Raw genomic sequence first — 16,389 nt, forward strand, 5'->3', positions numbered from 1 at the left:
ATTGAAGACAACATTCTTCTTAATTGTTTTTGGAAAAATACCATCACTCTGCGCCTGACTGAAAAAGTTTTTTTTCCCATCCCCCCCCTTCCAGTCTCCTCGTGCATCCAGACTTCTGCAGGAGGGGCCCGACAGAATCCCACTTCCAACTGGCCTACAAGCACTCTGCTAGTTAACAACTTATATCATGCTGGAGCCACACCATAACATGACGGCCATGTGAATTAAACAATACAAAAAATCGAATAAACGAAGAAGTGCGCGCTCTCGGCGAAGCGCAGCATCAGCACCAGCATCCAATGCGCGTCCCCGCCCCGGTAGAGGCTGCCCGAGATCCCGGGAAGAGGAGTTGGAGCTGCGCGAGTTAAAGTTGTGCTAAAGGGGGGTGAGAAGATGCTGCAGAACAATCTACGACCTTATTAACATAGCCTATGCGGAGAAACGTGCACTAAATGAAGGATGACTTGCAAAATACTGAGCATATGCCTCTTATTTCTGGGTTTTCAACATTGCTCATCACGTAAGTCTTGTAAAACAGCAATTGTTCCTTTATTATCGGCTGCTAGAATATTATTAAAATATGTCAAAGTGTATGTACATGCCTTATCTGCATATTGTTTATTGTCTGATCATATGCGTGAGAAAAAGTTGCAAGATAACATGCGGTTATAAGCGGAAAATAGCTATAGAGGGCAAAACGTAGCTTGCAGGTGTTGAGATCGTTGAAGGGCAATACACGTTGCGATAAAAACAGACACGGATTTTTACATTTCGCTGCTGGTCTTGGCAGCTGTGATTTCAGAAAGGCATTGTTGTGCGGGATCACACAAAAAAAGTGTAGAGTCAAGCCGCCTCGGTCCTGCGGAAGGTGCGCATGGTTATCCCCATTGCACTGGACTGTCTGCATTGCAGTGCTTTCACTCAGCCAGCACGCAAGTTTCTGCGCCGCGAGGCTTCAACTCTCGACTTCTTCGCAAAAAAAAGCACGTTGCTGACCGAGAATCTATTTCGTTTCTGACATAATAATGTTCGAATCGCTATGAACCGTTTGTGTTGCTGTTGTGAGGGGGAAAATCTGCTGAACACGTTATCAAAGTGGCGGCGGAGATGGCAGGGCACAGCGTCCTGACCGGGACCAGCCCACTGCAGTACTTTTTTTGGGAAGCCCACCACCTCTCCATGAATTCCTGCATCCTGCGTGCACGCGAAGAGCGTGGATTCACCTGACAGGGAAATCATTACTCGCTGTTAGATCAGTGAAGGAGTCATGTGGCGGGTTTAGTTTAGACAGAGGTGGGGCTGTGTTTGGGGCTAAAATTGGGCTTAGGAAAAGGTGCCATCTACCCTTCTATCACAGAGCGTTTATGCATACTAATAAGCTTTAAGCTGATGTCAGAGTCAGGATGACCTCACAGGGCCCTCACTGTTAATTAACCCCATACTTGCCTTTGCTTGACTCATTAGTTTTTGATATTAGTGGGCGATCAGGGAAGAGGGATGCTTTGTCATGTGACTTCTTATAGATAACTGTATTTTCAAGCTGGACCAGGTTTGCAGTATTAGTTCAGGGTGCTGAGATCTTTCTTTCAAGTTGTTCCAGGGAAATATAAACAGTTTTCACATGATGCCATGCTGTTGATCAGAAGCTACATGGCATGCTGGGAAGTGAATGGTTATAGTTATTAATAAGTGAATGTACAGAAAAGGCAGCAATAGAGTGGGAGTTTGTAAACATCCTCGGATTACAGAATGCTTGAAGTGTGGGCCTGTCGGTTTGGCTTGTTGTAGATCTTGTTGGTGTTTTATTGGACAGGCTGACTGTATATCTGCTCCGTGGATCTGTGCCAGATTGAAATAGAGCCTCGGGTCCCAGAGCACAGTGACCCAGCCTGGGGTGGGGCTGAGGCTCACTCAGTAAGTATAGTGTGTGTGTTTGAATCAGGAGGGTGTGATGCATAAATCTCAAGTTTCTGTCATGGTTAGCAGCACAAGCAGCAGGAGACTGTTTGGTCCATGTGACGGGAATTGATATCTAGAAGGAAGAGCATGTTGCTTTGCGTGGAAAGTTGGCCGTTTTCTTCTGTTAGACAGGAAATTAAGCTGGTCGAGGCCTGAATTTAAGTCTGAATGTGATTCTGATGTGCTGCATGGCAGACACCACCCACTGAGTTGCCTGCCTGGGTATGAATGATTTATTAAAACCCCTTTAACAGAGCATGATATATTTGTACTACCCCTGTGCTTTCTTGCTGCAGTATTTGCACCAGTAGTTTGATATATTGTTGGTGGACATCTGCATTCAGTTGACATCTGCACACATTCGGGATGCTGTCTGAATCCTCAGCTGTCACGCATCACAGGCTGGTGGCAGGCAAAGGTGCCTCTCTGCATATTGTATGTAACCAGCAGTGATGATGTGTCAGCCCAGACACACAACCCTTCACTTACAGCAGACTGATGATTCAGCAAGAGTGGTGCTAGAGATCTACACGGCCACACTGTTCCCCCACAACCGCTTAATGATAAATGGAGAAAAAGACTACTCTGTGTGGCGCAGAGAAGGGAGGGAAGGGGGGGGGGGTGCAGGATCACAAGAAGAGGGGTGAAAACCTGGTGACTGGATGCTCTGCACAGGCTTCAGGTACACTTTTGCTACTGCATCATGACAACGCCCACTTGGGTTGAGAGAGGCAGAGAGAAGTAAAAAATAGCAAGATGACGAGCGAGGGTATGAGGTAATGGGACGCAGCGAGAACAAGAAAGATTGGATGATTTAAAGGAGAAAAGAAATAAAGAGAGAGAGGACTCAGAGTGAGGAAAAAGGAAGTAATGCATTGAATAGGTGGGGGTGTCTAGTGCGTGACAGTCTTGCCATAAGGAGGAGCTGAGGGGGCTGCGTGGCCTGGATTAACCTGCTGTAGTCTGGGATGGAGCCACTCTTCACATTTAAAGTCAAAACCCTCTCCTCTAGTGATAATTGAAGGATTGAAACAAACACACCTCAAGCCATTAGCTACAAACACGCTTAGCCTGTGCAACTGTAGCAGTGGTGACGAAATATTTTTCGTTTGAATAGCCATTTGAACAGTGACTCATTTGAAATGGCTCTGCGACAGTGTAGTGGTAGAGTGATGCAGCAGAGATCTGTTATCGATCATCTGCAGCATAGCAGGGAATTCTGTATGATAAAGACGGAGAGAAATCCCCTCAGCGAGGCAGACACTGAGGCAGAAAGTCAAGGTCACGTTTCACTTGCTCAGCACATTTCCTCCACCTGAATGAGCAGCGTGTGCTTGCATGAGAGGTGACAGAACTCATGCTCATGTGACTAAGAAAGAAAAGAAAATGGTGTGTTTGTGCTGTTTAATGGCTCATCAATGTTTAATGCATTATTTAAGGCAGTGTAAGGCAGAGGAGGGGAAGCACTCCACTTCCTTGTTTCTGCAGGATTTGCTGTGTCACTCAGTCATCTGCTCCCTCACAAAGTTATTTTCAAATTTGAATCTATGCAGCACTCATCCTACTCCATCTGCAGCCTGCATACTAATTCTGCTAACGTCTCCTGTTTCCAGCCACTGTCCATGACCTCTGTGATTGTAAGATCAGGAATTACAATGACAGAACTCCCGCTTACTGGTTAACAACTCCAAAACCTTTGGAGGGGATGTTTCTAATTAGGGAGAAGGAAGAGAAAGGTCTGATTGGAGCGGCTTTCATTCACCTTATTTTAGTTGGTTCTTTGTGCACTCAGACTAAAAAACAAAACACATTTATTTGTATCTGCCTACCTTCATATTCAAGTAAAACCCGTAGCCTATCTATATTAAATCTTTTGGGAGTGTCGAAGAGCATACTTGTTGGCAGTTAAAATGAGACAGTGTTTCTCTTATAGCTCGAGGTGAGTGCATTGCGCATTTATCCGCAGCAGGGACACAAGCAAGATTAGGAAGAATTATGGTCAGTTTAAATAGCCGTTGGCTGGGGAGCGAGCCTGAGCAGATGTGTTGGTCCTATTAGTCTCATAACCACATGCAGGACAGCATCTCAACATTATAAAGCGACATATTGTTTGCCTTTGACGTTCTTGCTCATGGAACTGCATGCACTTCCAAAAAAAAAGAAGACAAAAACATATATTTACAGACACACAGGCACTGACAGGCACGTACACACACCCACAAAGACATTCATGTGACGCAGCAACATTTTTATTGTGCCTTCTACACAGGGCCAGACCTCTTTTGAGATAGGAAGGGGGTGTAACCGCATGGCTGACTATCACAATAGTTCATCTCAGAGATAGCGTGCATAATCAGCAGCTGTCAGTGTCATATTTCACTTCTCGTCTCACCCATCCTGTGAAGAAATGAAGATGATGCACGCTCAAGAGTAGATGCCAGGATGTTAAATCTTATAAGGAAAGCCATTTAAGGACTGTGGTTTGCTGTGGAATATGAATCTGTGACCTCACTATCTGTATACCTTTACCAGCAGAAAGACTAAATGCGTTATGCTCTGAATTTAATTGGATTGATCCGTCCAAATTAGTTTTTTAAGTCTAATGGAGCATGGACTAGCTTCTAATTGAACTGCAAATGGTTGGTTCTGGCTGCGCAGCTGTGCAAGTCTGTGTTGCCCAGAACTATATCATTTTGAAAGTGATGTGAATCCTGCATTATGAGAGCTCCTTTTTTTAATTACTCCTGATCTTGGTGTCTTCTTTATTGTTACTGCAGGAGAATGTGTTGATCCGCTGGTCTCCAGCCTCTACGCCTCTTCCTTCCTGGCCTCCTCCAGATATAACTTTCTTTACTCTGCCAATTTTGCCAAATTGTATGGTAAGTTCCTAATTGTAGTGTCTTTGAGTTCATCCATGATTTCACACCATTTACCTTACAGACCTTTCTAATGGCAGATGGTTTAACTTATCACTGCAGGAAATGCACAGGTGAATAACTCCGGTACTGTTAGTACAGTAATGTTATAAGTTACAAGTCAAAATGCCCATCGTGAGAATCTTCACAGTGACAGATACAGATTCATTGGGGATCTGTCACTCTCTCTCTATATAACCTACTTTCACTTTAGCACAGAAAAAAAGACCTCAGATGACATAATCTATCAACTGAAGGAACACTTATAGTGACTGTGGGAATTTATTTGGGATATTTTCTTGTTAGTTAGCTTTCAGATAGAGGCCTACCGTATAGTTGAGTTATATTTGATAATCTGCGAAATACTAAAGGCTTGTCCAATCCCAGACAAAACAGTAGTAGATGAACTTTACTCATTAAACAGGACCTTAAAATGGCTGCCACGAGTTACAAGTTTAGTTGAAGTCACAATTGCTTTCGGTCATCATGCATCTGTCCTCCCCCCTCTCCAGTCAAACTCTCCTTTTTCTCCCCCCTCAGGCAGCAGTGGCTGGTCCCCATCCCCAAGGGACAGACAGCCATGGCTGCAGGTCGACCTGGGCAGGAAGTATCGACTGGTGGCCATCGCCACCCAGGGGACCTTCAACTCTTATGACTGGATCACCAAGTACACCCTGCTCTATGGAGACCGACCGGACTCCTGGACGCCGTACATCATGAATGGAGGCAACTCTGTAGGTGTCATTGAGCCAGGATGGTTGGGGCGGGATGAGGGCCATAACGGGGATGAGGCGAGGATTAACTAGTCAAATGTAATCTTTACAGCCGATTCAGTGGGAGTTCTATTAAATTCATTGTCACTGGCACTGAAACAAAGACAGCGCAGCATATTATCTCTCTCAACACTGACGAAGCTAATCTCATCATCAGTTCATCACCAGTCCCTTGATAAGGCGCCAACGCCGTTGCAGTGACTCAATAACTCTCTCCCCTATTTGCCGCTCTCATCTGTTTGCAGACGCTGCCTGCAAACTGGAATTATTATCAGTTGAAGAGGAATGTCTTCCATTACGCCTTTACCGCTAAACACATTCGTCTGCTGCCTCTGGCGTGGAACACGGAGAACGGAGGGAAGATCGGCGTGAGGCTGGAGCTGTATGGCTGCTCTTATGGTAAAAATGACTGATGGACGCTACCCAGGGATTTCCAGTCTCTGACTCAATTCCAGGGACTTTCTACAATCCCACTGTTTAATCGTATTTGATAATATGCCACTAAATCTGAGCGCCAAAATATGCTGAAATATGTTCCGAGTTAATAAATGACTAAGCTCAGTATCACCTGATTCATACTCAGAAACATTATACACGAGCTGGATGCAAACAGATCTGATGAGCTCCAGGAAATGTGCCAAAAAATAATCCTTAAAACCTCAAAATTAAAATAACTAAATGCTACATAAGACTTTAACCCAATATGTACATCACATCCTCTGTTGTGAATTTTGAACTATTGAATCCATTTGGAAATTTTTGTCTGCAGATTCCTATGTTCTACAGTACAACGGGGATGACTCAGTGGTCTACATGTACCCAGAAAAGAGGTCCCGTACGCTACACGACCACATTGCCATAAACTTCAAGACTCTGGAGCAGGATGGTCTGCTGTTACACAGTGAGGGGATTCAAGGAGACCTCTTCACCTTGGAGCTGAAGAGAGGCCGTCTTTACCTGCACATCAGTCTAGGTAGAGCTTGAGTTGTTTGATGGATAAATAAAGTATCTTTAAAATAATTATTAATAGACAAGCCCACAGGGGCATCCCATGAAGTTAAAATGTACAGAATAGATCTTTTAGAGTTATGGGTGAAGAAAATAGTGGTATGTGAGACAATGATATCCATCTCGAGCTCTCAATCATCATCTCAAAGTCAATATATTGACTGTTGGATTGTTGACCGGAGCTCTACATTTCAGCATTTACTCTGTTTGACATTCATTTGAGCTGATTTAGAGTAATTATTGTTGTAATGTTTACCTCCCACTGTCCTCGCCTTCTTTTTTTTTTTTAGGAAGTAGTGTAATACACAAAGTTGATGGTCGAACTACACTGACTGCTGGCAGCCTTCTTGATAATCTGCACTGGCACTATGTCACCATCAAGCGCTCCGGTCGACAGGTGAACTTCACAGTGGACAGTGACACAGTCACAGCCATCTGTAAAGGAGAGTTTACACACCTGGATCTGGACACGCAGGTACCTCATATATGGATCACATGTAGTTACAGCATAAAATGTAAAGGCCATGATAAGTGAAGGAAATGATGAATGAGCTGTATGCTGAATACATTTACTTAATGTCTCTTTGGAGGATACTACTTTACAAGTTGAAAGCAAATAGTTTTATTCAAATATACAGTTTTGCATTTAATTATATTGTGAATACATTTACACTTGTTATTGATGATGTTGATGAGTGCCCTAATGTCTTTATCCTAGTTATATGTAGGAGGTGTCATAGAGCAAAACTTGCCTCACCTGCCCACTACACAAAATTTCCGGGGCTGCCTGGAGAATGTCTTCATCAATGATGTCAACATCATCAACATGGCTAAGAGAGAAGAACCTGAAATCCGCATCCCACGAAAGGTAGGGCTTTATACAAACCACCATACAGCATCCCAGTAATATCGCTGGTCCCGAGGATCTCCATGAATTATTATTATTACTTCATCTGGTCCATGCGAAAAAAACAATAACAATATCAGAGAAAATATTTTCATTGTAACTCGTATTTCTCTTTTTTACCCTTAGAAAAAGATGCATTATGCCTGCAGGGACATTCTGCTCAAACCGATGACTTTTGCTGGGCCCAACAACTACCTGCAGGTGCCGGGCTTCTTCAGGAGGCCTCGAATGTTTGTCAAGTTTAAGTTCCGCTCGTGGGACTACACAGGGCTGCTTATGTTCACGCGATTTGCTGATGACCTGGGTGCCCTCGAGCTGGGACTAAGCGAGGGACAGATCAACGTCACTATATTCCAGCCTGGGAAGAAGAAACTCCAGTTTGCTGCAGGTGGGTTAATGCAGTTTTTGGCCTTGATCGGTATGACAGTAAAGATAACATTTAAGGATTTTGGAGCAAACGATTTTTAATTCCTCATTCTTTTGATTGGTTTCTAAGCCCCGCCCCTAAGTTACTGTTACTATGTCAGGTAGATAAAAGCTCACTTCTCCTAGGTAGCCAACAGCTGTGGATTTTGTCTGCTGAAATGACAACTGTCGTTGACAGATTCTATCAGCTGTGGTTAGCTAGCTAAGCTAATGTTAACTCTAAAACAGTTTCCAGCTGACTTTTTAAGGTTCCCAGCTGATTTAAAGACCCTATAAAAAAGGGTCTTAGACATGTACTAGAACAATACATAAATGATATTGTGCTAAAAGACAGAAGTTTAACGTCTGCAGCTTATGTTATGGAAGATTAAAAACACACTACAATTTAGCTTGTGTCTTTGGTTTTGCATAAGTTAAAAAAAAACACCTACAAACTCATTAGATACCCAAAATAGCTAGAGTGTAACCTGCCATAGTTACAGTTGTTAAGCTGTGATTGGACAATCCCTGTTTGGGGGCGTGGTTTAACTAACACTTATGAATTTATATAGCGCTGCAAGGTGCAGGCAATGATACACGCTGTACTGAATCTGACTGTAGAAACAAAGCATGACAGACATTTCTCCAATTTCTAGGCTATCGGCTAAATGATGGTTACTGGCACACAGTGGATCTAGCAGCCAGAGACAACCTGCTGACCCTCACAATTGATGAGGAGGAGGGCTCTCCACTTAAGATCACCAATCCATTCACAATTCGGACAGGAGACCGCTACTTTTTTGGAGGTGAGGGGATGACAATTGATCACAACTCCTGAAATCAACTTTGAAATCTGCACGGTCCAAACCATACATTTGCTTTCCTGCACTTAGGTTGCCCGAAAACCAATAACACAATACGGAAGTGTGAGACCAAGCTGAACCGCTTCCATGGGTGCATGCAGCATATCTTCATAGACAATGAACAGCTTGATATTGACATTATTCTGCAACGACAGTGGGGGCGGTATGCTGAGTTGTTGTTGGGCACTTGTGGCATCACTGACAGGTAAGAAACATCACCAAATTTACAATACACAGCATACGTAATATGCATAATATGACTGATAGTTTCATTAATAGCTGGACAATTGCATAAGGAAACATAAATATGGCGCTGCAATAATGTCTTCTCATGTCATTTAAGTTATAGTTGCCAATTATATAGCCCTATCATACCGTAGTCTTTTAAAATCACTCACATTCCTATAACATTTCATTATTTCTACATCACCTTGGCTCTTTAATGGTGTTGTCAAAGTAATGTGGTCTCCTTCAAGATGTTTGTGAAGCGTTTGGCATTGAATGAACTGTGTGGCTCAAGAGTGAGAAGTCACTTCTTTAGAGCTAATGGCATTCATCACCTTATAGTAAGTTACCTTATCTAAAGGCTCTAAACAAAAAACAGCTAACAGAGAAAATAGATAGTGTGGAAATGAAAGAGAGCAAATTACACACTGAATGCAAGTCTCCCTTTTGTAACATCCAAATGCTCAGTACAGGCATGTCATTTGTTCACAGATGTAGTCCAAATCCATGTGAACATGAAGGCAGATGCATCCAGTCCTGGGATGACTTTATATGTCTGTGTGAGAACACAGGCTATAAAGGAGAGGTGTGTCACATGTGTAAGTGCTGGCTGGCAATCTTTTCACTTTAATAACTATTTCTTTGCAGTTGATTACACTTGGCCCATACTTCTTCTTCTTCCTAATAATAACAAATTGATCATCTTGCTTCTCAAACAGCGGTTTATAAAGAGTCATGTGAGGCCTACAGACTCAGCGGCAAGTATTGGTCTGGAAACTACACCATCGATCCTGATCTCAGTGGGCCGCTGAAACCATTTGAAGTGTACTGCAAAATGAAGTGTAAGTAATCACTGTCACTAATAAAATACAGCTTCATCAGCACTGTATGCTCAGTGTTTGCTGGATCCTCAACGGATTTTCAATGAAAAGCTTGAGAGTCAGGTTATCGTGTTCCATGGGAAATTAAAAGAGGTTATAAAACAAGACAGCGCAGTTCTGTGTGTGTCTGCATTTTCTATTTCTTACCTTTCCGTTTGCATTTCATTCTTTTCCTTTTTTTAATATTGCCTCCATCTTTCTGTTTCAACATTTAATCACCAGGCAGTATATTTGTTGTGCCTCTTCACAGCATATAAAGCTTGGACAGTGATTCTGCATGACCGTGTGGATGGTACCAAGGTGACTGGGAGTTCAATAGACCGGCCGTACATAGGAAACGTCAACTACTGGAACGCCTCCTGGGATGAAGTCACTGCTCTAGCCAACACCTCTGTGTACTGCGAGCAGTGGATCGACTACTCCTGCTACAAGTCCCGTCTCCTCAACACCCCAAGTAAGTCAGCTTATTAATTTGGTAGTGTACTTATGGAAAACAAGAAACATAGTAAACTAACACACCATTTATTTAAAAAAATAGACGGAAGACCTTTTGGTTACTGGATTGGTCGTAACAATGAGAGTCACTATTACTGGGGTGGAACATTCAGAGAGGTCCAAAAGTGCGGCTGTGCTATCAACCAAACCTGCAACGATCCCAAGTTTCAATGCAACTGCGATGCTGACTATAGACAATGGTAAGAGAGGGGATGCATTGTGCAGGTTTAGCTTATATCTGTGACACTGACGATGAAGTCTTAACCTCCCCACTGTGGCTTTTCAGGTACTCAGATAAGGGCTACTTGGACTTCAGAGACCATCTGCCTGTTAGGAAGGTGGTAGTCGGGGACACCAACAGGACCGGCTCAGAGGCACAATACACCGTGGGACCCCTCCGCTGCCATGGCGACAGTGAGCTTAAAATATTAAGGGTTGTGTTCACACGGTGATGTTCTGCTTTGTTGAAACAGTTTTTTGATTTATACATATACAGTACACATATTTCAATGTTTTCCAAAGGAAACATCTGGAACACAATCGCCTTCACCAAGCCCACCTACATAACCTTCCCGACCTTCAGGCCTGGCTCCAGCGCTGACATCTCCTTCCACTTCAAAACCTATCGTGACCACGGCGTGTTCTTGGAGAATTCTGATGACCAACTGCGAAACTTCATTCGGGTAGAGCTCAATTGTGAGTTGACTCATCTGCTACCAAAGAGCTATTCTCCTCATACAACTGACGTATTTAACAATAACCTTTCCATGTCATCTTTTCTCTTCCAGCCACCCATAACCTTATGCTTGTATTTATGGTTGGTGATGGCATCGTTAATGTGACACTACACTCCCCTGTGGCACTCAATGACAACGAGTGGCACTTTGTTCAAGCCGAGCTTAATGTGAAGCTGGCCCGCATCAAGGTTGATTATCAGCCATGGGCCGTCACACGTTTTCCAGGTCAGACTTTCGTCACCATGCAGTTTACGCATCCTGTCCTAGTAGGTAGGTTGCCTGAGGTGAACTTGGATATTTGGCGGTGGACTTATTATATCCTCTCTAAACTTTTAATAAAGATGAATGACCACTGATACAAGTATTCTTTGTAATAGGTGCAGCCAACCGCACCCTGAGACCTTTCTTGGGGTGTCTTCGAGGATTGCGGATGAACGGTGTTCCTCTTGATCTTGAGGGGAAAGTAAATGAAGAACAGGGTATAAGGAGGAACTGTACGGGACAGTGTCTGAATGCTACCATACCATGCCGAAACAGCGGCCAGTGTATAGAGGGCTACGCTTGCTATACTTGTGACTGTAACAACACAGCTTTTGATGGCTTCTACTGCCATAAAGGTGAGTTCATGCATGTTTTTGACAAATACCTTCACATAGTAACTGACATCATCGGCAGCAATACTTTGCAATTGATATCTAATTTCACAATGATCTTTTGTTAAGACATCGGAGCTTTCTTTGAGATTGGCTCGTGGCTGAGATACAACATACGAAAGAAGCCTATATCAGACGAAGCAGCATGGGCCAACTGGATCGACCCGCATTATGACAACTTTAGCCTTGGCTACAATGACACAGCAGATGACATCGAGTTCAGTTTCAGCACCGTTTCCACGCCAGCCGTGTTGCTCTACATCAGCTCTTTCGTCCAAGACTACATTGCCATCATCCTCAAGACTGACGGTAGGGGAAGCTCAGAAACAATCTGAGAATTTTATTCACAGATTAGAGTCATAATCTCTCAAACTGCAGAGGTTGATGTGAAGCAGTTACTTGTGAAAAAAAACAGTATTGATGTCTTTTGTTTCCTCTCTCTCTATAGGTAGTGTAGATCTGAGGTATAAGCTGGGGCTCATAACACACAAGTACCAGCTGACTCACCGAAACCTGGCAGATGGATACCCCCACTACGTCAACATAACCAGACACAACAGAACCATCAAAACACAGGTTTATGCTGATCTGTGGTTTGTTATTTTCAGTGAAGTCATAGACTTTTGTCCACTCACCTTAGCTTAGCTTAGCATAAAGACGGCAAACAGCTAGCCTTGCTCCTAGAGGTAATAAACTCTTAGTCTTATTTTGCCCTGCCCACAGGTGGACTACATGGAGCCCATAGTGGAAAAGATAACCTTAGTGGAGGACGCCAGGTTTGACTCTCCAAAGTCCATGTTCTTGGGCAGAGTGATGGGTAAATATCCAATTTACCAATTATTGATGAGAACACGTGGGCTAATGTTTTCATCTTGCTGCCAGTATTATTATTATCATTATTTTAAGTTGGAACTCTGTTGATGTTTATTTGTTTCCGTTTCCGCTCTTTCAGAGGTTGGTGACATTGACTATGAGATCCAGAGGCATAATGCTCCAGGCTTCATAGGCTGCATATCTGGTGTGAGATACAACGTCTACGCCCCGTTAAAGGCCTTCTTCCGTCCAAATGAAACCGACCCTCCGGTAACGACACAAGGCTACGTATCTGAGTCCAACTGTGGCGCCTTCCCTCCTAACCTGGGTTATGTACCATGGGAGGTAGACCCCTGGTTTACCACCATAGGTGGGTTTATATGTCCCATAATGCACCTGTACAAAAAGAGAATATTATTCTGTGTTCATCCACTTATTTGTGCACCTCTACCTTTCAGAGTATTTTTATATCCACGATGACCTAGGCCTGTTTTGGATAACAGGTAAGATCTGCTTCTTTATATAATTGCTAGGTTGATTTGCTCAATACTTCCCTCCTCTCCCAGAAAACACAAATCAGCCGTTTGAATTTCTCTTTCCTTTTTCCCTAAAATCCTATTGTCCTAAATTAGAGCAGGTTTGTCAAATTCCAATGTGGACTTTTGAATGTTTATTTAAGTGTCTGACCGCTATTGAGATAGCCAAATGTAATACATTCAAATCAGCTTGACCTACTAAATGTAATACATTCAAATGTATTACATTTGAGATAGCAGTCACAAAAATAAATAAATGAACAGTCAGACATTTCTAATGCATTATTATCATACTGAAGGATCTTTTGGATTGCATTTGGTTGAGGTCAGATTATCTTTTTAATCTATATGAAGGAAAGGAATTCAAGTAAAATAGACCTATATGTCCTTGCAAGAGAAAAACCTAACCGTGGGCCTATATCTATGGATTTCTGGGGGGGAATCAATATTTAATATACTTATTCCACTATTTAATCTCCATGATAACTCTGCACCGTATTACAAGAGGAGTGTTGGGACCAGATGAGCGGTTTGCAGCACAGTATTACAGACGATGAAAAAAATTAGAGCAGGTCTCTCTGATGAGCAGGAGAGGCTAGAGTCTCAGGATTAAACTGCAGCACAGAGACAGTCTGCTGTCTGAGACCTTTACCGGATCAGCTATATTTAGTCTGCATTGGCCCAGCTTACTGTTCATCATTGATAGATGCTTCAGTTTAATAGATCATTCCAGATTCAGAGGTATTATGCTAATGCAGGACATCAGCATGCCATTACTAATTGGTGCGCCTTTCAAATCATCCCAACAATGTTCCCCTCAGGTTATCAGACATCATCCCAGTCTGATATACTGCTCAGGATAAAAAGGTTATGACTAAAAAAATATAGTCGATAAAACAAAACTACAAGAGAACAAATTCTGTCACGACGATATTGAAGATTCCTTCATCTGTCCTGTGACAATATCACTTTAAATACGATTTGTGTGTTCTAAGCTCTGTGCTGGGTGCTGTATGTCTTTTCAGCAGAATCGATCCATTCTCTATATACATTAATTGAGGGTATGAACCTAAGGTACTGAGGCTTTTCCGAGCAAGCACTGGTAAAAAGGCTGGGAGACACTGTGGACATTTCGCCAGTCCATTACACAGTGAACCCACTGACTGACAAACAAAGAAACACAACTGCAGGCAATTTAGTGTCTCCAGATCCGCTGACCTGCATGACTGTGAAAGGAAACCCGAGCAAACACAGGGGAGGACATTACAACTACACAGAGAGGACAAGGGCTGAGGTCTGTTTTCAGTTTGACCTACTGAACAACAATTCTGTCTCACAGGCAGCTGCTCTGTGGAATATGCAGGGACCCCAAGTGACCACATTACAAATCTAGGATTCATTTTGGAAGCTGACATGACCTTTAACAATCAATCACATTAGTAGCACCTGAGAACTATTTTTAAGATCAGTCTCAGTGTGACGCTTGCCAGTACAAAAAGATCATGATGAATGTCATGACTGTTCCGTGGCAAGTTTTCATACATTATTCAACTTTTAACTGATCACGCGATAAAATGACAGGCGGACTTTTTGGAGGACTGATATGTTGATAAATCCGCAGTCTAGCAGTGTAGTGCTGCGTCAGAGCACAGTGCCTTTACGCACGGCCTCTCACTGTGTTTACCTTGATTAAATCGATTAAATTAAAACTCCAGGCTGATACAGTATAACCATTCAGACCTCTACACACACATGACCGTTTATATCAATTACTCACCCTGTTCCCTTGAATTCCTGAAGACATTTTTTTTTATCTACGGTAAACGGAGAATCCGAAAACGGTTTAAGTCCTTGATGTATAGAAGTAAATGGAGGGCAGGTTTAACGACAGCAAACGATTTCAAAACATCGCTTTACAAACTGTAAAGTTCAGTCGTATGCTCACTACTTTGCAAACAAATCTTACATTTCAAATACTTCCGCCACTGCCGTCTAGAGTTTGCGCAGGCGCGCTGCAAATACGTGCATGAGTCGGTGGAGGCATGAGAGAAAAAATACAGTTTTCTTCAAGAATTGACAAATGGTCAGTTTGAGGGTGTATTCTGTGAATGTTTTTCTGTCTTTATTGTTGTTACATAGCTCTTGTTTTTCTTCTCCTGCTGTTTAAATAATTACTGCTCATCTCTTTATTTTCTTTTTGTTCCATTGATATAACCTTGCTTTATATAAAGCACTTTGAACTGCATTTGTATCAAGAGGTGCAGTGATACTTTAAACAAACAAACAAAAAAACTAAGAATTCTAGTAGCCTACTGGCCAGTCAGCTTCAATGACAGGTGCATTTTTAAATCTGTGAAATGCATAAACAAAGTAAATACAAAGCTCATGGCACCAAAGATGTTTATAGAAATAAAAAATGCTGGATTCAGTCACAGCATACACTGCTCTGTATGATGTTTGGACCAGACTTGGCTGATATAATGCAATAACATAGCATTAAAAACAGTGCCTGCTCCTTACCAGTATTTCCAGGAGCACATCTTTCCTCATTGTATTAGAGATTAACTCTGACTGTGCTATTTTTATCCTTTAGTCATAGTCATCCTGGCGCTGCTGCTGCTCTTTGGAGGCCTGTACAGCATCTATGTCTATGCGTATCAGCAGAAGGGCAGCTACCGCACCAACGAACCCAAGAATCTGGAGTCCCCCAGCAGCTCCAGGCCCCTGACGGAGACCCTGAGGAGAGAAAAGAAGAACCTCCCGCAAATTGAGGAGGAGTTCAGGAGCGACTAGCATCACAGGACCTTTGGGACAGTGGGTGGGGTTTGAATGGGGGTTGGGGAGAGGGAAATAGCACTTAAAACAACCACAGATACCTGTATTAAGTTTTCTAATTCTTTCATTCTCTTTTTTTACATCTTGGTTTGTGTTCGTTTCCCAGGGTTGAGTGGGATTAGATGCCTGGTGCTCTACATAGTATGTATTTTGGTAAGGCCTAAAAGTTCACATCAAGCCCCATGTTGCGTGAGTAGCCAACAAGTCTCACACTGTGTTGCAGGGTGAAATACTGAAGTGCCTCATCTGAGCGAGCTTGATCTGAAATAACATTATAGCTTATTCAGATAGGGTTTAGATAAGACACTGTGGGATCAGGATTTAAGGGATGTTTGGAACATCAATTGAATATAATCGAACCCTTTTATTGATTGATTCATTTTT

At 42.7% G+C, this 16,389-nt stretch overlaps 1 protein-coding gene across 1 annotated transcript; it reads left to right on the forward strand.

Annotated features, from left to right (window-relative positions):
• Positions 1–459: 459 nt before the first annotated feature.
• On the forward strand, positions 460–15,963 carry cntnap1 (contactin associated protein 1; the record flags this gene model as incomplete). Its single annotated transcript, XM_079176844.1, has 24 exons — positions 460–520; positions 4,737–4,838; positions 5,415–5,608; positions 5,893–6,046; positions 6,417–6,620; positions 6,946–7,130; positions 7,374–7,523; positions 7,689–7,950; positions 8,624–8,773; positions 8,861–9,035; positions 9,548–9,654; positions 9,775–9,897; positions 10,187–10,390; positions 10,475–10,631; positions 10,718–10,845; positions 10,954–11,127; positions 11,220–11,438; positions 11,546–11,785; positions 11,891–12,130; positions 12,270–12,397; positions 12,545–12,638; positions 12,774–13,004; positions 13,093–13,137; positions 15,764–15,963. 24 exons carry the CDS (start codon positions 460–462, stop codon positions 15,961–15,963), a joined length of 3,927 nt encoding a protein of 1,308 aa, XP_079032970.1.
• Positions 15,964–16,389: the final 426 nt, after the last annotated feature.

Source organism: Pholis gunnellus (genome assembly GCF_910591455.1).
Source record: "Pholis gunnellus genome assembly, chromosome: 17".
In the NCBI taxonomy this organism is placed as follows: Eukaryota; Metazoa; Chordata; class Actinopteri; order Perciformes; family Pholidae; genus Pholis; species Pholis gunnellus.